This window comes from Lagopus leucura, unplaced genomic scaffold, assembly GCF_019238085.1.
Source record: "Lagopus leucura isolate 7727_CA_CO unplaced genomic scaffold, USGS_WTPT01 Super-Scaffold_739, whole genome shotgun sequence".
NCBI classification, from domain to species: domain Eukaryota; kingdom Metazoa; phylum Chordata; class Aves; order Galliformes; family Phasianidae; genus Lagopus; species Lagopus leucura.
The window spans coordinates 3,079,506-3,102,829 of NW_024962255.1; the positions used below are offsets into that span (position 1 = coordinate 3,079,506).

General features: G+C 42.1%; 1 protein-coding gene across 1 annotated transcript in view; it reads left to right on the forward strand.

Annotated features, from left to right (window-relative positions):
* Nucleotides 1-3,342: 3,342 nt before the first annotated feature.
* Nucleotides 3,343-23,324, forward strand: part of CSGALNACT2 (chondroitin sulfate N-acetylgalactosaminyltransferase 2) — a 30,920-nt gene continuing 10,938 nt past the window's right edge. The window contains exons 1-2 of the mRNA XM_042863349.1: nt 3,343-3,418; nt 18,057-19,287. Coding sequence (XP_042719283.1) covers nt 18,636-19,287 — 652 coding nt within the window. The 5' untranslated portion in view covers nt 3,343-3,418; nt 18,057-18,635. The remainder of the gene's footprint in view (nt 3,419-18,056; nt 19,288-23,324) is intronic.

A 23,324-nucleotide genomic window follows, 5' to 3' on the forward strand; every position in this document is an offset into this window, starting at 1 on the left:
CATCTGTTGTACAAAGAAGTGAACAAGTCCTCTGTATTAGCTGTCTACTGATTTGTCAACATGGATGATCATCTCTATACAGTACCTCTCCAGAGTTCTGGTGTTCTCTTTTATGGAAGCCTGTGTTGTTTTTCTTTTTATCTGCCAGACAGGAACAGTGGGTACAACAGATTATTAAGTAAAGCATATTAAAGACTGATATACTGGATATTCTGAATAAAACACGAATCATCTCAGATGAAGAAAGCCCAAACAATTCCCTCTTTCCAGTGAAGATAGTATATTTAATGTAGACACTTAACACTTTTCTCTTAGATTTGGGGCATGAGATTCTTAAGTGCAAAAAGGAACCCAACCTTAGGATGGCCTGGGTTGAAAAGGACCACAATGCTCATCTGGTTCCAACCCCCTGCTATGTGCAGGGTCACCAACCAGCAGACCAGGCTGCCCAGAGCCACATCCAGCCTGGCCTTGATGCCTGCAGGGATGGGGGATCCACAACATCCACAACCTCCTTGGGCAACCTATTCCAGTGCCTCACCACCCCCTGTATAACCCCATATAACCAACCAAATCTTGGTAATTGACACGGTTATCTCCCAAGACAAGGAGTACACATCAAAGAATGTATGACTTAAACCTTATTTTCACGTACCCTGTTTTATTCTAAACGTACTGATATTGCCTCATATATAGAATGAACTAACTTTGCATCCTAGACAGTGAACTCTGCATTTTAAAAATAATTTTACTTTTATAGGAAGGATTTTAAATATATTACTTGATACTTTTAATGGGTTACTATTCCGCAGTTCTGGAATATTGAGTGTTATGTCTTCCAGTCAAAGCCCTTCTAATCTATTTCCCATTCTTGGTACAGAATACAGCTGCTTGGGCTTTGTTTCAGAGCTGCTTTGTAGCCATTATACATGTGACAAAATTGTCCTTTTTTAGAAGAATGCCTAAAGCCCTTCTTGGTGTCAGTGAAAAGAAGCTATACAGTAAAGGTGTCTTGGAATCTTCATAAATAAACCAAATCAACATAAAATTTCAGTGCTACCAGGTTCTGTGCATGCTGCTATGGTTTGTTCCGATGCGGTATTTTGCAAGTTGCAAATGAGCAGTGGCAGCCTGGGCATACGACCTGTGTGTCTGCCAGCAAAAAATAAGGCCGTATGGCCAGGAAAATGATCAGCTACATCTGCGGCACACTGCTTGCTCCCTTCAGCAGAGTCTGGGCTCTGAGCACAACTGTTTGGAATTCCCATTCATTCCTGCTCAGCTGCAGCACAAACCAAAAACCTGTTCTTCTCATATAGTACTGGGTTTGGAATTTGTTTTCTACCATTACAGAGCTCAGTGCCATTCCATGACTGATAGTTTGGCAAGTCTGAACAAACTCTGTTTGTTTTACTTTCTAAAAGGAAGTAATTCAGCAACCTAAAGCAGCAGCAAAAAACAATCTGCTGCAGTCCACATACCAAATGTCATGTAAATTTTATAGATGTGGGGGCAAAATTTGATACACTATATTGTAGAATCATAGAATCATAGAATAGAATTCCAACCCACAATGATCATCTGGTTTCAACCCCCCTGCTATGTGCAGGGTCGCCAAACACCAGCCCAGGCTGCCCAGAGCCACATCCAGCCTGGCCTTGAATGCCTCCAGGAATGGGGCATCCACAGCATCCTTGGGCAACCTCCTCATGGTACTAAAAAACTCAGCCTTTAGTTGATGCCAAAGCACTATTCAAACAAATGCAGTCCTTCAGCACTCAAAGACGTAGATGCCAAAAACCTGAGCTTTACAAAATCAAAATGTCAAACAAACACAAAATAAATGGAACAGTAAATATAGGAGGATCACCAAATACTAAGCTGCTTCGGTGTGTCGGTAAAAAGGAATTTTACACATGCATTAAACCCATCATAACTTGAGAGATGGATGATTTACGACCTCTTAAGTGGAAAAGTAAAATACGAAGATCTTCAGAGTACCTTTAATCATCACCAGAGGTGCCCCATATTAACAATAAGACAGTAATAATGCCCTTTCTCCTTAGGGAGTATGCTCAAATAAGGAGCACTAAGCTTTATGTTGCTTAATTAAGGCTCACACTGCAGCATCAATAGCAGTACCTGACATAGATGTTAGCAACCCTCAGTCCAGGCAGGATCATAGAATTATAGAGTCACTCAGGTTGGAAAAGACCTTCGAGATCATCGGGTCCAACCACAACCCAACCATACCACCCCACCTCAAACAACCCTCTGCTAAATCACATCCCTGGAGCACCACAAGCAAACGGTTTTTGAACGCATCCAGGGATGGTGACTCAACCACCTCCCTGGGGAGTCTATTCCAGTGCTTAACAACCCTTCCTGTACCTTTCCTGTAAAGAAGTTAAAGAAGAATTTTTAAGGGTAAAGGAAAAATAAATAAATAAACGGAGACGGTTAAACTTCTGATTGCACCGATCAAAAGTTGTAAATAATTGACAATTACAGCAAGCATAGAGAGCAGCCTCGCATGCGATCGTTGTTGGAACTTTGCCATGGGCAGCACTGAGCTGTGGTGCCTGACAAAGAGCTCTGTGTCAAGGCAAACTCATGACTATTGTCTGGCAAATAAAGCGCTGAAACTTCAGGCAAAATAACTGGCCGTTTCTCTTCTTCCACGTACACATTTCAGCTCAGGAGGATGAAGAACAAAACCACATGCTATTGAAGGAATTCTTTCATTTTTGTTTCTTTTTTTTGTTGTTGTTGTTCTTTCCCCTTTCGTCTCATTTGCACTACTTCTTCACTTTGGCATCACTTCCTCAGGTTGGGTCATAGAATCATACAATGGCCTGGGTTGAAAAGGACCACAATGACCACCTGGTTTCAACCCCCTGCTATGTGCAGGATTGCCAACCACCAGCCCAGGCTGCCCAGAGCCACATCCAGCCTGGCCTCAGGGTCCTCTCTTTTTTTCTTATTGTTTCTTCCCCTCCTGCCCACGCACATGCTTAAAATAAATACCAAGAAAAGAAAAAATAAAAGCCAAAAATCACTAGCTGGTACCAACCACCAACCAGTAGGTGACAGATGCTCAGCTTTAAGTGCTCAGCCTCGTGACCGGCTCCAAGGACAGAACAGCGCCCGGCAGACTGCTGGTCACTGCCAACCGCCTTCCGTGAGCGACGCGAGCACAATGGCGGCCACGCCGCTTGCACTGCAAGCACCGCCGCTCCGCCGGAGGGACGCGCGGAGCCACAGCGAGGGCGCCCCCACAACGCGGCGGCGGCCGGTCCCACCCCGGAGGCGGGCAGAAGGGCCGGGCTTCTTTAAGGGCGGCCGGGAGCCGCTCCGCCCGTTCATTTCCTAGCGCACAGGAAGTGCGGCGGATGCGCGGCGGCGGTGGGGCCCGCTGGTGAGTACGGCCACCCCGCGCTTCGTTCCTCTTCGTGTCCAAGCATCCTGTGGGCTGCTCTCTCCCGTTTCCGCCCTGCCGCCCGCTCGCTGCGGGGCTGTGGGCGATATCGGATCGCATCGTTGTTATCGGGGCTCCTCCTAATCTCGCGTTGGGGGCCTTGGAGACCTCATTGGACTCTATCTTCGCTTTATCTCCGCGATCAGATCCGTGTCTCTTCCTCCTCGTGGCCGTGTGGCTGCCCTGCCGGCTGCATTACCCGTACCCACGCGGTGCGAGGTGTGCGAGCCTGCTGCCCTGCTGGGGCTCCTCTGCCGACCTGGGGCTGCTGCATAAAGGAAAACAACGTTGCACTGTCGTTACTGCCGTACTAATCCCGAAACCTGCTCGTTGATGGCAGGGATACAGAGCGGAAGGAGAGGCAGCTCTCAAAGCGCACGGGAGGTTCAACTTCAAGCCGCGGCTGTTGTGTGATGTGCGACGTGGGGATTTTCTTTTTCTTTGTGATGGCTGTCGTTTGTTTGCTTGGCTTGGTTCCTTGCTTCCCTGAGCTGCTGTGGTGCCCAGCCCTGGGTTGAGTGGAGAAGCTATGAGAGCACAGCTATCTCAATGCACAGTGTGTGCCTCCAGCTGAGGTCACGCAGCAGTATCATTTTTCTTTTGGTTCCCCTTAGGTTGTTAAGTTCCAGGGCCCACCACTTTCCTCCTTCCCGGAGTGCAGTAGCTCGAAGTTGTTATTCAGTGCAGTGAAAAAAAACTTCAGGCCTCCCTTTGCTTATTAGCTAGACAGAAATTCTTGGGTACTGTCAGAACGGCAGCTTGAAGCTGTTCCCAGCAGCTGTCAGTTGAGCCCTGTGGCGGGTGCTGGTGGTTGTGGGTCCCTCACAGCCCCAAGTGGGTACGGAGCCCCTCCTGTGTTGGTCTGCACCATGAGAGCTGTGCTGGATGTTGCTTTGTCCTTACCTGCAGCTCATAGGGGAGCACAGTACTTTCTCATTGTGGGACAGGCGCAAACAGGAGTTGTTTGGCTTGCTTGTTGCTGGAGTTAACACAGAAACTTTTGTGTGTGATTAAGATCTGTGGAGCTTGAATAGTTCTTTCCCTCCTTCACCACATGACTGTTTCAGTATCCTTCTCAGGCATTATTTTTTTAATATAAAAAATGAGTAAACAGGAAACCAGAGCCCATCATTAAGGCTGCTGCATCATGGTAGAAGTTGCATCGAGATGTTATTCCTGTACTTAAATTCCTTGCTTTTGAATTGCAGCCCTGGGCTGTGTTTCTTCCCAAGTGAGTGGGGAATGTCGGAAGGCAAACAGTCAGACAGTGAGCTGCTCTGCTGCCAGGAAACCCCCTGATAGTTGGTGTGACATTTCTGTTCCTGCACCAAGGTGCTGCTTCCCAGGCTGTAACAGCATTCAGGTGTCCTCTGTAAGCTGCAATGCCAAAATGGTATGAGGTTATTTTTTTAAAAATAACCAAGCTTCAGTGAGGAAGGGGATGGAAATAAAATGCTTTTTTTTTAAATCACCTAATTGCACAATGTTTTTCTTAACTCTCTGTCGTTATGAAGCAATCTTGGAGACTTGCAGCATTTTCTCACTAAATAGTGCTGAAGCAGGGCTGTGGAGGTGGGCTGGTGCTCAGGTTTGGGATAAGGGCTTGGGTGCTTTTGGAACTGGTCGGTGTTTTGCTTTCAGTTACCTTTCTGTCCTCTGCCTTCCTGCAAGGTTGTGGCCCTCTCTGTTGTTAATAAGCTATCAAAGATCATGGCAGAGAGAAAATGTTTGGAGAGCATTGGGTTATTGCTTGGTGCCGTAAATAGGCAAAATCATAACTAGTGTAAATTGTAAGTGTACAAAAGGCATTGTAATGCTTGTGTAGGGTAGTGGAGCTATGCCATCACACCTGAATTATTCCTGCAGCTCAAAAGAGCAGTTTGCAGGACTGCACCTCTGTTTGCCAGAGCAGTTTCATTCTGAATGGTGACTTAAGAGTTCCTAATGCCGTCATGAATGCTCTTGTTTATTAGAAAAGTCTGCAAGTATAAACTGACTTAAATGTTCTGATTTTTTTATTTTTTTATTTTATTTTTTTTTGTAAACCTATTAAAAAAATAAAAGGGAAAAAAAGAAAATAGAGGTAGGGACAGTAACAGCGAATTGCAGCTCTCTTTGTTATGAGTGTCCTTAGGTGCAAAGGAATTGGCACAGAACACTGTGTGAGGCCTTTTTAGGTGCATCTCTGCTGCTGTTTAAGTTTGTTTTAGCTACCTTGCAAGTAGGTCTGCTGGTTTCTTGTATTCAGTAAAAAGTGCAGACAGATCAGGTAGCTTAATAGTTCTTGGGTACCTTAGATCTTGTGTGTTCTGAACTGGTTGTGCCAAGAATAAGGTAGGAATAACTGGATGGCCAGTGGAGGCTGGAGGTAGCTCAAAAATCAAGTGCTTAAGGAGTGCTTAAGGGAAAATGGTAGGATGCTTGCTTGGTTCTGCCTCCTTGCTGTCTGCTCAGCATCTCAGGGCTGTGCTGTGGGTTTGTGTTGCGGCAGTGTGCTGGTGGTGACAAAGGGCAGCTCTGCTTCTATTCTCATCTCACCTCCTTTCTTTGCTGGTCATGTGGGTGGGTGCTGAAGGGCTCATCTGGTTCTCACTCTTTCTTTCCCTTCCTTTCTCCTTCGTGTTAAACAGTATTAGTTCACTGGTGAAGCAGTGTCTGTGAGAGGATCCATTTCCTTTGTTGTGCTGGGCTTTCTGATGGAGTTTCTGCTTGGGCAGCTCTCCAGGAAGTTCCTGGGGTCAGTGTACGTTTAAGTGCCTGCAGTTAAGGTGCCCACTAACTTCTCTGCTACAGCAAGAAACAATTCACTTTACCAATTGGTCATTTCAGTAGATGGAGTGGGAACGATTTCTGCATTTCTGAGTAAGTTTGCAGTAGGTCACTGAAGAAAAGGCAGCATGCAGAGCTGGTGCAGTGTTTGGCTGCAGGGGTGGTTGGACTGAAGCTCGAGAGGACTGGCAGGCGCTTGGAACTTCTCCCAAAAATTGATAATTATTTTCTTGTTCTTCTGATTTAGTGCAGGGAGCTGCTTTTAAATGAAATGAATGTTTGAGTTGTAGAACAGAGCTGAAATGCTTTCAGAGCTAATGAATTGTTTGGAGATGCATCTTGCCATGTGCGTTGCAGTTGGAGGCCTTTCACTGAGCTGGGCAGCATTTGGCATTGTACAAAGGTGAAACAGTGCAATGCAGAACTGCCAGGAGCTTCAGGTAACTCTAGAAATGCTTTGCTTGCAGGGATGAAATGTTTGCAAGTAGAGTTGCTAAGCAGGTTTGTTATATTTTATCCCTACATAGATACTTAGATACTGGTTTGTGTTTAGCTTTGGTGGCAGATGAACATCAGCTTCAAACTGATGTTAATGTGGCTACATTATTAATCTTTTTTTTTTTTTTTTTTAAGTAAGAGAATAGATCAGCACTTATATAAATTAACAGAGTTGTAGGGCTCCTTCAGAGGGTTGTGTAGGGAGCTTTGTTAGTTTGTTGTCTGTAAGTTAGGGTTTAGGAATAAGGGTGACTGCCCCAGGTGATCTTGCAAGGAGAAGGGATCCCAGTAATTAATCAGGTGCCAGGTTTAGGAGCAGGGCTGTTTCCAATTTGCTGGTGTCTATCTGCAGGAATCTGTGTGAGCCTAAGTAGAGCCTGAGGTGCTGCTGTGCAGGGATGCTGTAAGCAATAGGGTAGGTGTTTAGAGCCTTGTTTGGGGGTGTGCTGTCTTGGTTAATACCTGAGAGCTAGCTGTAGCAAGGGCAGGTTTTCTGCTCCTCCCTGCTGAAGTCTCTGGAGTTTGCATGTGCATGGTCACCAAAGAAACGGAAGGAATAGGTGAGGGCAGTTCTGCTGGGCTGGGGTTTCCCTGCTGCAGCAGTGAGGCACTGGGTTACTGGAGTTGTATCAAAGCTGAGGGTTTGAGGTAAGCGAAGGCATGCTTTGAGGTGTGCTCTTAGAACACAGAAAGCAAATTGTGAGCATCATTAGGGTCTCTTGAGTTACGTAGAGGGGTAATTCCATCACTTCTGTGAGGTGATTGCTGTCCCAGAGGAGTGGCTGGGCAGCAGCTCCCAGATGAGTTGTGGTAGCACTTCAGTCTCAGAGAGGTTTCCCCAGCAGAGCTAGTGCATGTCACAGCCCTGCGGGCAGCAGAGGGCTCCTATCTATAGATGCTGAGCCTGCAGAGTGGTAGCAACTCAGCACTCCTGCCCTGTGATCTGAGAGCTTCCCTTACACAGAAGGCTTCTGGAGAGCAGATTTGTGGTTCACAAAGCAGAAGGACGTGCTGAGGACAGAGCCCATGCTGTGCCAGGCCTACTGCCTGCTTGCTGTGGGGCTGAGCATTTGAAGCACCGTTCTGCTGATTGCTCTGCTGAGCCCTGTTTCTTGAGGTAATTTTTAATAACTTAGGGATAATTTCTTTTATCCCTTTGGGTACCACTCCTGAATTGTGCAAGTAGCTGAGCCTTTCAGTTGTACCTTGCTAGGTGAAAAAGAGGAAAGGGATAAGGGTTTAAGTGGTTGTCTGAAAGGACCAGGGGAGGAATTAAGTGTTAAAATAGCGTAATGGTTATTGCCAATAGTACCACGTGTCAGATTGCACCTTGAATAAACACTTTGTGGTGTCTGTAGTAACAAGTTAGCTTTCCCTGCTGAGGAGCAAAAACAATCGCACAGTCTCTGCTAGGGGAAGGAAGGGAGAAGCAGGGTACTGACCAACTCTTGTGCCTGTGCTCCATGCAGTATTGAGCTCTGCCTGAAGAGGAGGAGGATAGGTGGCCCTTGTGTCCAAAAGGCTGTCTTCAGGGACGTGAAAAAATAAAGAAGTGATGGAGCCAGGGTAACGTCAAGTGTGAGAGAAGCTTCTGGTTTTTTTTTTTTTTTTTTTTTTTTTTTTTTTTTTTTTACTGATGTGTTTTTCCAATGCAAGGCATTTTGGAGAGAATATCAAGATAAATAGCTCTGACTGGCTGCTAGCTTCTCTCCTTCAGTTCTTCTGTAACTTTCCCCTCAGTTATAATGTCAAAATGAAATATGATAGATGATATAAGTGCATCTGGCTGTGCTTCTGGAATGCACCAGATGTTTCTCAATCATTTGGCTTTCAGCTTTCATTTCTGGTGACATATTCATGCCTGGCTTATGCTGGAAATGGAGCCTTAGCTACCACTGTAACTGTTAGCTCTTCTCAAAGTACTTGTGGGTTGTGTTCTTCCTCCTGTCGGACTTCTGTGGGCTGAGGAGTATCCAAGTGATCCCAGTTTTGATACTACAGATGAACTCAATTTAGCTGCATTTAAAAAACAAAAACAAACTCAAAAAAACAGAAATGGAACTAACCTGTTGAATGAATTTTTTCCTTTCAGAATTCCAGTATCAAATTGTATTTTGAGCAGGTTTTAGTTGTTTTAGAGGTAACAGTTCTCCAGTGAAACTGTTACGATGAAATTTAAATCAGTGTCTTTATGTTTCTGCTTCCAGGGCTGTTAATAATTAGAAGTGTTTTTAAGTGATACGTAGGTGCACATGAGAATTTAACTTTTCACTGTCTTTGCTTGTGCTGCTACGGTTGCATTGTAACTTGGATTTGTACCTCTGTGAGAACACCAAATGTCTGTACTGTGGAGGAACTATTGAAGAGGGGAAAAATCCATTTTGTCCCTAGGATTGAGTCTACCATTTCATAGCATCATAGAATGGCCTGGATTGAGAAGGACCACAATGACCATCCAGTTTCAAACCCCTGCTATGTGCAGGGTCGCCAACCAGCATACCAGGCTGCCCAGAGCCACATCCAGCCTGGACTCGAATGCCTCCAGGGTTGGGGCATCCACAACCTCCTTGGGCAACCTGTTCCAGTGTGTTTCTTAAATGCTCGCTAATTAACTGTGCAACTGTCAGGCAGAAAACCCTGACTGAAGATTTTCCTTTCCAGTTTTGTTTGGCAGATTTAAAAACAAAACTGTTCATGATAACTACGTGTTATATCTTTGAGAGGCTCAGAGTATATGATGTCTCTCTTTACCTTCCGTGGTGAGGGCTATTCCTATGGTTCTGTGTATGAACTCATTGGATAACTCTCCTTTAGAAATAGCACAGGTGGTTACACAAACTGGAATATATACAATATTAGATTTCCTTACACTCAGATCTTGATAAATAAGAAATGAGACAATAGAAGAAAACTTAATATGGTGAGCATAGTTAGATGGGTACACTTGGGTAAAATTGTTTCCAGAAAACACACCTTTTTTGACTGCTTCTTTCCTGCTACATTCCCGCAACCAATTCCAGTCATTCTGTGGTTTTCTTTTTATTTTTTAATACATACAAAACTGCATCCGTGAAAATGTAGTTATGCTGTGCAAATACTATGTAATCAAGTGTAGTTATCTTCTGGGGTTCTATAGTATTTGCTGCAGCATACTTGTCTTGTACGGAGATATGTTTAACTGGGGACTTATGAGATGTTCAGAATAAGTATGTTTTTCTGTTCCATTTAAGGTTATTCATATAATGGCTTTTTTATTCATGGTAATTGCTTTTTTTCCCCTTAAAATAGGCTATTTTCCTGCACACACAAAAAAATCTTTTACAGCGTTACCTTGTTTTGAAGACTGCTGAAAGTTGAGAGTTCTATTTATACTTGTAGCAGCCGTTGCTTTATCATACTGAGAGGAGCGTGAAGGTTTTGCTGTGTACACTCTTAACAGAGACAACTGCCTTCTTGTAAGGCAAGCTGAAGTTACTATAAAAGCTTAGTCTTGGTTGATCAATACTCCCTGGTAATGCAGCTGGCCCTTCATTCTTGATTGGTTGCGCAGTGTTGCGTGCACTCCTGTGAAGTATTGGCTTTGAAGAGTGGCACACTTCAGCTGGTAGAGTAATGGCTCCGTGTAATCTCCTTAAGGCTAAGGATGGCAGGAATGCTTTGCTGATACTTGTGTGAAGGTAGCAACTTGTACTTCTGTTCCCGTTTCTAGGCTAAACCCTGACACTGTGTAAGGTGGGCAAAATAGGTGTAGTTGCATAGCGCTGTTTCCTTAAATTCCTTTGCAATAGGAGGAAGATGACTTGCTTCTCTATTTTGGAAGGGTTTTTTTTATGTCTTTATATTTAAAAAGGGAAATAGTACCCATAGTAACACACAAGCACGCAAATTAAATAATACTAATTTAAGAAAAAGCTGTATAAAATAAGGAACTTATTTGTTATAGAAGCTGAAGCGAGTGGTTGCTTCAGGATACCTGTTGGATAATCTAATACCTGAACAAACCCCTTTAGCTAGTCTTAGGCAGGGTACTTTAGGTCAGTGGTTTCTTGCCAGGAAGATGTCTGTCTCTATTGAAAACAGTTAAGCAACTAGGTGATTTTATTTCTGGACACTTTCAACCATGAGGATGATGAACAACTCAGTTAAGGTATAGCTGTTTGCGTGCCTAGATTTCATTTCCATTCAGAAGTTTCAGGATAGATAGGCTTGCTCTGACTTCCACTGAAGCAAACAGTTGGGTCCTGTTCATAAGTCCATTGTTTACTTTGAATTAAGTATAAAAGTAAATAACGTGAATGACCTTGTTCTTTCTTTTTAACTGTGTACTGTACTCAAGTTTGTGTAGGAACAGTAGACACCAGGACGAACAACTTGCTTCCTTCTACAAACCAAGCTATTGCTGATACAGTTGAGCACTTGATAATTCATCACAGGCTTTTCATAATTTATGCTATAGCTTCTGTGTGGGTGTTGGGTTTCTTCCACCTCTTCAATTAAAAATGAAGCTAAATCCTCTTTGGTGATCAGTGTGCAGTTGTCATCCTTCCCCTGCCCAGGTGGGAGGCTGGCTGTGTCAGTGCTTGCCAGTGGGAGCTGCCAACAAAGAAATGCAGGAGAGACCAAAAACACATGTGAGTGAATAGGAGTGATGCAAAGCATTATCTCCTGTTGTTAGCTGAGCTGCCCAGTGAGACTTGCTGTTGCAACCTGAAGGTGATGCATGTTACGGATAGGAACCTGTGGTGTGGCTGATGGGCTGCATGCAGCCACTTGATATGTTGATCAGCCAAGTGGAGCTGAGAAGTTTATAAGAATTGAGGATCATAAAATCATAGAATGGCCTGGGTTGAAAAGGACCACAATGCTCATCTGGTTTCAACCCCCCTGCTGTGTGCAGGGTCACCAGCCACAAGACCAGGCTGCCCAGAGCCACATCCAGCCTGGCCTTGAATGCCTCCAGGGATGGGGCATCCACAACCTCCTTGGGCAACCTGTTCCAGTGCCTCACCACCCTCTGTGTGGAAAAACTTCCACCTAATATCCAACGTAAGCCTCTTCTGTCTCAGTTTAAAACCATTCCCCCTTGTCCTGTCACTATCCACCCTCATAAAAAGCTGTTCCCCCTCCTGTTTATACGCTTCCTTCGTGTACTGGAAAGCCACTATGAGGTCTCCCCGCAGCTTTCTCTAAGCTAAACAAGCCCAGTTCCCTCAACCTTTCTTCATAGGAGGGGTGCTTGAGTTAAATTGCAGATGCAAACCAGAAGTCCAGCATCTGTGAAAAACACCTTTCTGCAGGAACTGTTATGTTCTGTTTCAGTAGTGCTGTTGCGTGCTTTTACAAGTTGTCTCCTGCGCAGTATGATCCATCTGAGCGTGCCATGGAAATGTGACTTCCTGTGGGAACGCTGGGATGATTAGCGAAGAGGCAAATAGGCAACTTAGATAATTCTAAGAGCTTACTGGAAGAAAGAAGTTCTTGAATACTTATCAGATAATGTGAGCAGCAAAACTTGAGGCCTGATGTAGTGGGTTGTAATACTGTATTGGGCACTGGACTTGGGGGGGGGGGGGGGAAAAAAAGAAAAAAAAAAGTTTCTGCCCAGTGGAAGAGGCTGTGATGTAAATGGGCGTAGTTGTGATGCACCCAGCTTTCAAATTCTTCATTATTTGGCCTAAGGATGTGAAGTGGTTGTGATTTTTCACTTTCCTGCTGGCCTGTTTGATTGTAAATCTTCCTGTAAGTGGATAGTTGTGTCCAGCTTTTCCTGTCCAGCGGAGTGAACGAGTGTGTCTGCAGGCAGTCTGGAGCAGAGCTGTAGCTGAAAGCAGATCTGTCCCAGCTGGGATAATAACATGTTGGTTACGGTTAGCCCAGTGTGAGGGTGAGAACCAGATTAAAGATTAGTTCTCACTTTTCTGAAAACGCTCTGCCCCCTAACTCCTCTTGGGTGGTTTCTTTGCTTTTCCCTTTCTACTAACATTTCCAACAGCAGGAAAAAAATGACTTCGATGCTCATTTGCTTAGAACTGTGCAACACTGCCTTGGAACAGCTTCATTTGACTGTCCTGTGGCTGTAGCTCTGTGGGCTGCTCAAGAACACAGTATGCATTTCTGCATACTAAAGATTTGGTTTGAGGTTTTTAATCCTAGGGTTTTACGCAAAGCATATCTGACAACAGTGATGATGAGCTTTTTGCATTGGTTTCAACAAGCAAGAAAATGACTGCTGGTGCAGCATTCCCAAGCAGTACTGCTAGGCTTTCACTGAGGACAGAATACAAGGAAATATTCAAGGGATGGTGTTGGATCTCAAGCTTTCATTATACATCTTGCCAAGGAAGGACGAGTGTGTGTGTGTGTGTGTGTGTGTGTGTGTGTGTGTGTGTAGGGGTTTAAGATGGCTAATCTCTGTGGAATTGTGGGTGCAATTACAAATTAAAAAAAAAAAAAAATCAAATGGAATTTCATAGTTAAACTATGACCATCTATGGTTGAATGGAAGGGGCATGTCTGAAGCAGAACATGGTAAAATGAGGAATGTCTGTGCAGACCAGCATGAAGTTAAAGCAGTGAGCTGTTTCATTACACTCTGAGCATGAATGTTTCCCCTCTTTAGAAATAAGGGGAAATCTGCATCCTCTACGATGAGGTACCCAAACTGAGCACTAATACAATAAAAACAAATTTAAAAGCATTTTCTTTTACCATGCTGATCTATTTTCTTGTGTGTAGAGAATCGGCAAGCTCTTTGGTAAGGAACAAGCATTTCCATAGTTAAATATACATAAGGCCTGAGAAATGCAGGAAGAATAACAATCAGTTGATTCTGGAAAAGTAGCAGATCTTTGTCAGCGTTGTATAAGCCTCAGAGGTCTCACTACAAATATTTTTGTTTTGAAAAATTGAAATGTAGCAAAATATCAGCATCTGCAATTAAAATTTGATCTTCAAACAATGGATTACTGATCATGGGAACTATTGCATGAGTACTTTTCCACAGCATTACAGAATGGCCTGGGTTGGAAGGGACCTCCAGGATCATGAGTCTCTAACCCTCGTGCCAGGAAACCTTTTTCTTTATGAATTTTAGGATGAACCACATTACACTGAATTAGCTTTTCTGGTGTGATATTGAATATGTCACTTGCATTTGCTCATGTATAGCTTTGTTTCACAACTTGCTTTATCTTGTGATAATCTTCTGCAGTTTGGGAGTAATTTATGTGATTCTTAAGATTGTGTTGTGCCAGGCCTAACATGTTAGCAAATATAGGTTGTAAATATGTTGGGAAAATTTTGCTCTAATAGACTCGCTCAATTCTCTTGATGCCCAGAAGAGACAGAGGAGAGGCTTCTGGCTTAATTTTTTCAAATAAAGGGAGAGTGCACTGGGAGATCCCCCTGTGGGGTGTCTCAAAATATCAGAATCTGCGGATTCTTGTTCATCTTAACTACCTGGTAACTGTCCTTTCCTGCTTTCCTCATTGACTGCAGTACTCTGAGGTTACAGACTTCATTGTCGACCTAATCACAGAATCATAGAATTGCTCGGGTTGGAAAAGATCTTCAAGATAATTAAGTCCAACCTCACCCTAACCATACTACCCAACTCTAAAACCCTCTGGTAAAACATGTCCCTGAGCACCACATCCAAACAGTTTTGAACACGTCCAAGGATGTTGACTCAGCAACCACTCTGGGGAGCCTATTCCAGTGCTTAACAACACTTTCTGTAAAGAAGTTTAATGTGCGTTCTCCCCTTTGTTAGGCCTGCATTAATCCAATGCTTCTGAGTTTAAGTTGTCTGTAGACTTTAGTAACTAAAACCTTATTTAGTGAGAGAGTACAGATGGAGTGGGAAGGAATTCGCAAGCACCACAACTTATGAGCAAGGGCATCTCATTCGCAAGCTTGTGTAAATGATTATATTAGTGAGGGCATCTCATTGGCAGGCCTCTGATTAAATTATTTTCTAGGGCATCTTCAAGCTTCTTTTATCTCAAATGTGGAAAAGAGAGGATAGAGAAAAATGCTGTTCCAGGGGATGGTGCCTTATGGTACTGTTCAAGTGTTACTGGAACTCTTAGGTTTTGGGAGCTTTTCAGCAGGCAGCACACTTAAATGTAATAAATGAGAAAAAATTCAAGCCCTTTGAGGCACAAATCTGACTCATTTGATTCTCTCTTTGCAGAAATGACACTGAAAAAATACAAACGTGTCTAGATGGGTTCAGTCCCCACTGTAACAAACTAACTTACGTCTTCAGATGCCATTTAAAATCTCAATATTGAACATAACCAGTTGCATAAACATTCCTTGCATTCTCATGACCAAGGGAAGTGGTAGTGGGAAAAACACCTGTTGTTTACAGCATTGCTCTAAAATTGTCAGTGTCAAGATCTCTGTGCAAAAGGCTGTCTTAATAAAATTGTCACTAGTTTGCTAGAAAAGGGTTTCAACTAATGAGGTATAATTAGAGTCTAGAAAGGAAAGCGTCAGTGAGGTCTCTGCGGTCCAACGCACATACTTTCTGTACTGGCAGAAAGGGATTTCTTGTTTCTCTGCTCGAAGTCCCCCTGAAGGTAGTGCTCCCTAAAACACATCTCTAGTCCCAGTAGACAAGGCTCAAAAATTTGCAATTCCTTCTAATCTTCTGTTATTGCAGTGATGATGCAGTGGAAATGGCTAGTGTCTGTTGGCATGCTGACTTCTCATAGTCCACCATAATGATGTATATTTGGCCACAGTGAAGAAGCTAATTAAGAACAGAACTGTTTTTCCATGACTCCTTGCTGTTGTCTGATGGAGTCTTTATCTCCCAGTGCACTTTGTCCTCCTGACACCACATCAAGCAGTCTGTTTTTACCTCTTTCTAAGAAAGAAATGAGACCTAAAGAAACCTAATGACTCACCAGAGTTGAACACAAGGCAGGTCAGAGAACTGATTAAAGGCCTCATGCTAATGCCTTGCCTTCAAGACTGAAGTATTGCTTAAAAACAGTCCATGGGATAGGAGGCTTCATGACTTAAGTGATTTGAAGCTAGAGGTTGTGACGAGCTAAATCTGGCAGTGGTTTGCAGCTGCCTGTGCTGCCCATCACTAAGCTGTACAGTGGCAGCCTGTATCAATTAATGCCATCTCTTCACTAAAAATATTAGTCCCTGGTTTCTGCAATCTGCTTTCATTTTCCTTAAACAATGCTGTAAAAATGTGCACAGGTGCAAAGTGCTGTTTGTGTTCTGCAGGGCTGTAACACTTAGCCTTGTTTCCTGTCATGTTCCTAGTGCCGAAAGCATCTCAGTAATTTGAAAAGCTGATTGCTATGGATAAAATAGCTGTGTTTGTGTATGCAGTGGTGCTAAAAGTGCTGTTCTTGACAGCAGTAATAAGGCTACGCAGTAAAAATTGCTGAAACTGCATTTGTCCATGTTTTACTCAAACCAGACAGTTTGACCACTTCTTCAGTAGGCCTTGACTGATCTAAGTTGTCTCAGCTATGTGTGGTATGGCCTTGCTGCAGTCTAGCATGTATGTGGATTTAAAGTATTATGTGATTCTTCATATTAGTAATTGTGGCTTCACCTCTTACTTTCTAACAGAACTAGAATGCAGGAGGAAGTGTGTAAAAACACCATACAGGCAATTCGGTATTAAAGAATGTTTGGGATGTTATTGCATCACTTCTGTTAACTAGTTCTAGCCTGTAGGCTTTTCTCTCTTCTGCTTTGACTCACCACATCTGGACCATGGTTTTCAGTCGGAAGACACATCTGGTGCTGTAACATGCGTTCAGTTAGGGAGTGACTAACTTCTAACTTATTTAGACATGAGTACAGAAAGCTCCAGTTTCATGTAACTATTGCTTGCTGCTGTTTGCAAGATCTCTATGTAAACAATCTAATTTATACTTAAACTGGATCATAGGCGGGGATTCTTGCACTAGCAGTATTGTAATGGTTTCAAGCAGTTCTGTAGGCTTCATCTGAATGGCTACAGGCGTGAAACTCCTGCAAGATTTTGTGTATGATGTGCCTGGAAATGCGAGGAAGGTAACCACCAATGTTGGTGATATAAATCATATATTGAATCTTTAGGGCTTTGCTTGCAAATGATGTTGCTTAATATCATGATACGCAATACCTGGTGCTCACTGAAGCGTTATCCAGGTGCTGGAAGCTGGCTGAGAAGGGAGGAATATTGCAAGGACACATATGTGCCTTGCATATGTTGCAGGGATACAATCCATAGTATAATAAACAGATGAAGCACGTCGTGGCAACAGCTTTATTTTTATGTTCAAGAATGGTAGAAAGACAGATGTGGGGATTGATGGCACTGACAGATAGCAGTCTGCTCAACCCATGTCTAAAGAATATTGTTGTGTGCAATTTTTATTTCATCAGCATGTTGAAGTTACGCTGAAGCTCCAGTTACACAATGCAGTCAGAATGCATGCAGGGCAAATAGATTGTTTGGATAAGTTGTAATCAGCTTTGCCTACTTTTTACCAGCAAGTTTTAAGCAAGTATTTTATTTGCCTTAGGAAGTAGTAGCACATAGATTGGGCTTTATTTCTGCTGTATCCTTCTGTTGTCTCTCCTGTTTATGCTTCCACTGAAGTAGGCCCATGAACTGTTTTGTTCACTGTCGTTTTTGGTATCCTCCTGTTGTGTGACTGACCTTTTTGTGGGTCTTTCCTTGCTTAGCTCTAAGGGGATGGTGGTTTCCAAGTGTCAGCGCCTCTTTGCTCTGTCTATCTAAACTGAATGGTAGAAATGGTAGTGAACTAAGTGTCTGAAGCTCTCTTTCTTCACTTAGGAATCCACATTTGTAGTCTAAATTCTGTTGAGTTTGCCTTAATCTGGAATGATGGTTTTGTGAACTTTGGTATTTAAGTCCTCAATACTTTATTCATGAATGAATAATTACTGCCTAAAAGATATTTACTTAAGTAAAAGCGAATGGAAATACAAATTGCTGCTGCTGCTTCAAAATAGCTCTTGGGTTTTTTAGATGAGTAGGAAGGGCATGTTTTCTCTTGTTTTTTCCTTCCCACAGGAAGAAAAAAAAGGAGTGGAGGAGTGATAACTCGATGAGAATACTGTTTTAGCTAGCACATTTTCTGGAAGAGAGTGATATGAACAGGGAATAACTGGGTGATGCAATGGAAAGAAATTATGTTTTGGTTTACCTATTTTCCTGCCTCTTCCTGCTGCAATTCCTTGCATCTGTGTGTTATAATTTTGTTCATATGTATTTGAAATGATAATGAATGCTTTGTTGTTCTAATATGCGTCTTTTTTTCAGTTTTAGGTTCTGTCATTATTTTGCTGACTCAAACCACAGATTCCAAGGAGAGGAAAGAGAAGAATAAAATACTGTCGTGCCAAAGGAAAATGTCAGACTAGCCAATGGCAATTACCATTACTAACCTGTAGACTTCTTTCACAGTGGGAAAATGAAATGCTGTAGATTCCAAGCTTATAAAATGTCTTATGCAGACTTTCCTCACTGAATTTCAAGTAGGCTAAAAACTAACCACTTCTGTTAGGAAATGGAAGTATGACTGCTGGCTGCTGTCTTCCTTCTTGTTCCCCATTAGCAGTTTTTTTTTGTCTGGGATAAGAAATCTTAACCTAGTTGTATGGGTTCAGCCCAATGTACCGTTGATGGTCATGGATGATGTAGGAACCTCTGATTTATGGCTCTGCTATGACACCTGATTAGGGAAAAGATTGAAAATTGGTCATGTGCTACATCATCAGACCTTGTAGGAGCACTTAAGGTCATAATTTCTTCCAGTTCATAATAATTGAACTCTGGGGTGATGTTCCCCAGAAGGCATGAGCAGTTAAGTTGTCTTTTTTGTTTGGAGACAGAGATAAGATGAGAATGCCCAGAAGAGGCTTAGTAATTCAAGCCAGGACTCATTGGCTGTTAGTGGGCATTGCTTTTCTATTCAGTTTAGTCTTGCTCATGTATTTGCTTGAGTGTGCCCCACAAACAGATAGTAATGGGTCTTTACCTGGCGTTATGGGTGAAAACATGGGTAAAGAGTACTATCAGGCTCTCTTGCAGGAACAAGAAGAGCATTATCAAAACAGAGCTACTAGTCTGAAACGTCAGATCGCCCAGTTAAAGCAAGAGCTTCAGGAAATGAGTGATAAATTGAAAACTCTGCAGGATAAAAAGAGCCCCAAGGTCAATGGCATGAACTACCAGGGCACCAAAGAACAAGCATCGAATGATCTCCTAGAGTTCCTTCATTCCCAGATCGACAAAGCTGAAGTGAGTGTGGGAGCGAAGCTGCCTAGTGAATACGGCGTCGTTCCTTTTGAAAGCTTTACGTCCATGAAAGTGTTCCAGCTGGAGATGGGGCTCACTCGGCATCCGGAAGAGAAACCTGTTAGAAAGGATAAACGAGATGAATTGGTGGAAGTTATTGAGGCTGGCCTGGAAGTTATCAATAATCCAGATGAAGAAGATGATGACGGAGTAGGAGAGAGACAGCTGTATAGCGAAAACGACTTTGTAGAAGGTATGTCATTAGATGCTTTCCAGCCAGTTAATTTAATGTCACCACAGGCATTTCATGTTTTTTTTTTTAAGGGTTTTTTACCTACTCAGTTATGGCCTTGAACAGTAATTAAACAGTAAGAACTTGTATTTCCTACAGAGTACTACTGCTTTGTTGTGTTGTGTTCCAAATAGGAAGTAAGCTGTCCATTTCCAAACTGATTCCACAGGAAGTGTACAGGGAAAGCTGTAACTGCTTAAAATATTGAGGCATTCGTAACTGATGTAAGCATCTTTGTTGCAACTGCTAATTGTTTCGAAGTAATTAAAAGATCTCTAGAGAAACTGGTTGCATTAAGAGGGAAAAACTGATTCCTTTTCCAGCATAGTTAAGCTGTTTGGCTGTGAAGGTGCAGGGCATTTTCTTCACTTGTTTCTACACCACCTTCAGTTAATAGTCAGGCTTCTGACTCATGGAGTTGGCATGCTCGTACTGAGGAGAGTTGTTAGTAGACTGATATGTTTTGGTCATGTCACCTGAAGAGCTTCTTCACTGTTTACTAGTTATGAGGTCTGTTAAGATGTGCAACCTTGAGCTGGGTTTAATGAGGAAGAGCATGCAGTAGATTAAATGGAAACATGGAACTGTTAATGTGAGTGTTTCAGTTTAGTTGTTCTCATCTCTTCTTTCAGCACCTGTAAATTTAATTACAGAGCATATTGTAGTTACAAATACAACCTTTATACTTTCAACACTTACTGGCATGCTAAAAAATGCATTACCTAAAATTCCTGTAAAGCTTGGCTTTCAAGGTACAACGTAATGCTGGTGAAGATTATTATCAGTAACGGCCTTAGTACTTGCATTTTTCTATTTAGTGTACTAAATACAGTTCATGCTTCTGTAAAAGAAAAAAATTTGGACCGTGCTATAAACAAGAGCATTACTATTGAAAGGATTTTGGTTCTCAGCCGTACTGATGTCTGTACTATTAAGCGAACATGTTGGAAAAGGGTACAGTTGGCCTTGAAATAATCAGTTGTATCAATCAAAGATGTGATGTAATTGCTCTGTAGCTCAAAAAGATGAAAAAAAGTTGAAAGTTTAATGCAAGACTCTTCTTTCAGGAAGGCAAGCCTGGATATAGGATCCAGTTCATTGTGTCAGTATAATATAGCCAGTGCAGCATTAGGCCCTTATTAGGGTTTTCACTTAAAACTGTATTATCTGGAGATTGTCATTCTTGCCATGTCTTATTGTTTTATTTCCAAGTGTACAACTGCCTTTTTTCTTTGTTTCACATATTGCTTATGTTCTAGGGGATTTTTTATCTATACTGAAGTAGATATACTGACACAAGTGAATAGGAACTTCAGTGGCTGCAGATGCCCGTGGAAGAAGGTCCTAGGACCTTAGAATCGTACTTCATACCTCTACTTCTGTTTGCACCAGTGTATTTATAATTGTTTTTGGAAACTAAACTCATTTCTTTTTGTTCTAAAGGCAGTTTTTTTCAAGCATAGCTTGCTGCATATGTTTTTGACAGTTCCTGTACTTAAATGATGTATTTTTGTGCTATAGCTTATGCACATGTGTTAACAGCTCACTATAGTGATGTATACCACTGTATTGTCCTTCAGGTAGAAGCTGTGAGATGTGTGGGTGTTTGTGTGTGTGTGGAAAAAGCAACTGGTTAATTTAGATACTGAGCAAAACACACAAACAAACAAAAAAGCTCATTAACTGTTTTCTGCTGTTGTTTCAAAACTTCAAGTTAAGAAATAGACCCAGCTGTTAGTGGGTCCCTCAGATCTCTCACACTGTAGCTCTTTGACTGGGGCACTTGTGTTAGTTAGCTCAATTGTCAGTGTCTTGATGCAAGTCCGGGTAAAAAGTTGATGCCTTCCATTTTGGAAAAACTCTGCTCCCTTAAGCTATAATAAACTATTTGGTTCAAATTTCATTGCAGGTTCTGCGTGTACTGAAATAGACATCTTTGTTCCGGTAAATATCCAAACAGCATTATTTACTGAATTAGGATTGTTCATTTAGAGAAACAGTTTGCTCGTGCTGGCTTTAGTTTAAGCACATGGTTCATAATTAATGTTGTCTTTTTTCCAGTTGCTCACTGCGTTTTTAAATAAGGGGTTCAGGACTAAGACTAGAATTAGGCAGGTTGGAACAGGAGGCTAAATGTGTGGATTTTACTTACTGTTCTGGGGCAGGAAACATGATAGTGTAGTAGCTAATTCCTAGCCATCACATTTTAATATAGATACTGGTTTACTTTTTTTATATATTGTAAATTACAGAAGTTTTTGCTCAAAACTAACACGCCTGTCAAGAGAAACTTACATCCAGGCTGGATGTGGCCCTGGGCAGCCTAGTCTGGTGGTTGGTGACCCTGCATATGGCAGGGGGGTTGAAACCAGATTAGCATTGTGGTCCTTTTCAATCCAGGCCATTCTATGATTCTATGAGTTTACCCACAAAATTCTGCCCCAAGCATAAGCTAAGCTAGAACAGGCATGTTTCTCCTAGCAAATGGAAATTTCCATCTCAACAGTCTTATGATGCGTAGGTAAGAATTTGATTCTGGGAATTATTTCAGCTTCTTTCCTGGACATATCCACTATTGAAATTTGAGCTGTATAACCTCTTCTGGGATGCACTTTGAGGTGTAGTACTTAATCCTTATAAAATTTGGTGGCTGTGTAAACATGTCTAGGATGCTCATCTTGTAATAGACAATCTTGCCTAACAGTATATCATCATTGGCGCTGTGTACATAGCTGTTTTTCTTCACTTGCATACTCTTTGAGGCGCACTCAATGGAGTATCACTGTTTATAAGAATATTCCAGATTTTGTTCTTATCCTATTTCAGGATTCACTTAAATTGGAATTGCGTTTTACAACAAAGATGGTAACTTCCCTGTTGCTGTATTTTCTTGTCTGTGCTTAGGCCAAGTTACTACAACCATACTGACTGTTGGCAGGCTTAGAATAATAACATCAACTTTAAAATAAATAATAATAACAAATAATAATAAAAAAAAGGATGAATTCATTGCAACTTCAAAGGTACTTCCTGAAAGCTACAGAATGCTTGAAACTCAGCTGACTTCTTTTGAAAAGTAAAATAGCAAATTTCTTACATCTGTAGAGCTTTATTTTTTGTTTTTACCCTTTTTGCATTGGTAGAATTCTTGTATTAGCGGAAAAAGATCTGGCCTAAAAGTACATGATTCCCTTTGTGTGATAAACACTCCTGGAGGGGCTTTAGTTTACATTTCACATACTGTATTTCCACAAATGAAAGTATGTGGAACTACAAATAGTGAATGTAATTGCTGATGTGGGATTTCTAGGATAGTAGTTGATTTAAAATTAGGAAACTTGATCTATGTATAATACTGAGAAGAGGAGATGAGTAAGAGAGGAAGAACATAGTATCAGTTATCCATGCAGTTTCTTCAGAAGTCTGTGGTGTTTAAATCTTGAATAGTGATGAGAAACTCTGCGAGCCTTCATGAACATCAGGCCTTGTACCGCCCTTTCTAATGCACTCTGCATTAACCAGCTTAGTTTCTATGGAATGCTTTAGGTAGAGAGATGTTTTGTTCAATAGCCATTCAAAAGTAGTTCTTGGAAAAAAGAGGTTCTGCCTTATGCACAGGTTAATTAGCACTTTGCTAGTGTCTAATAATGGTCTTGCTACTGAGTGACTACCAGAATGTGAGTGCTGTTTGCACTTGCTTCTGTTTTGCCAGCTGGAACAAGGCCAAGTCCAGAAGCTGTTTAGGTCTGAAACCTGAGGGAATATTCCCCATCAGAGATTGAAGCTCTTTGGGAATCTTTGCCATCCTGAGCTGTTTGTCATCCAAATGACCCCTTTAGTATAATCTAAGACCAGAAATTGGCTGGTGTCCTGAGAGCTTCGACAAATAATTGGACCATGAAAAAAATACTTACTAAATTCCATATACCAAACCTTTTAGTTGCTTTCTTGATAACTGGAAAAAAAAAAAAAAAAAAAAAAAAAAAAAAAAAAAAAAA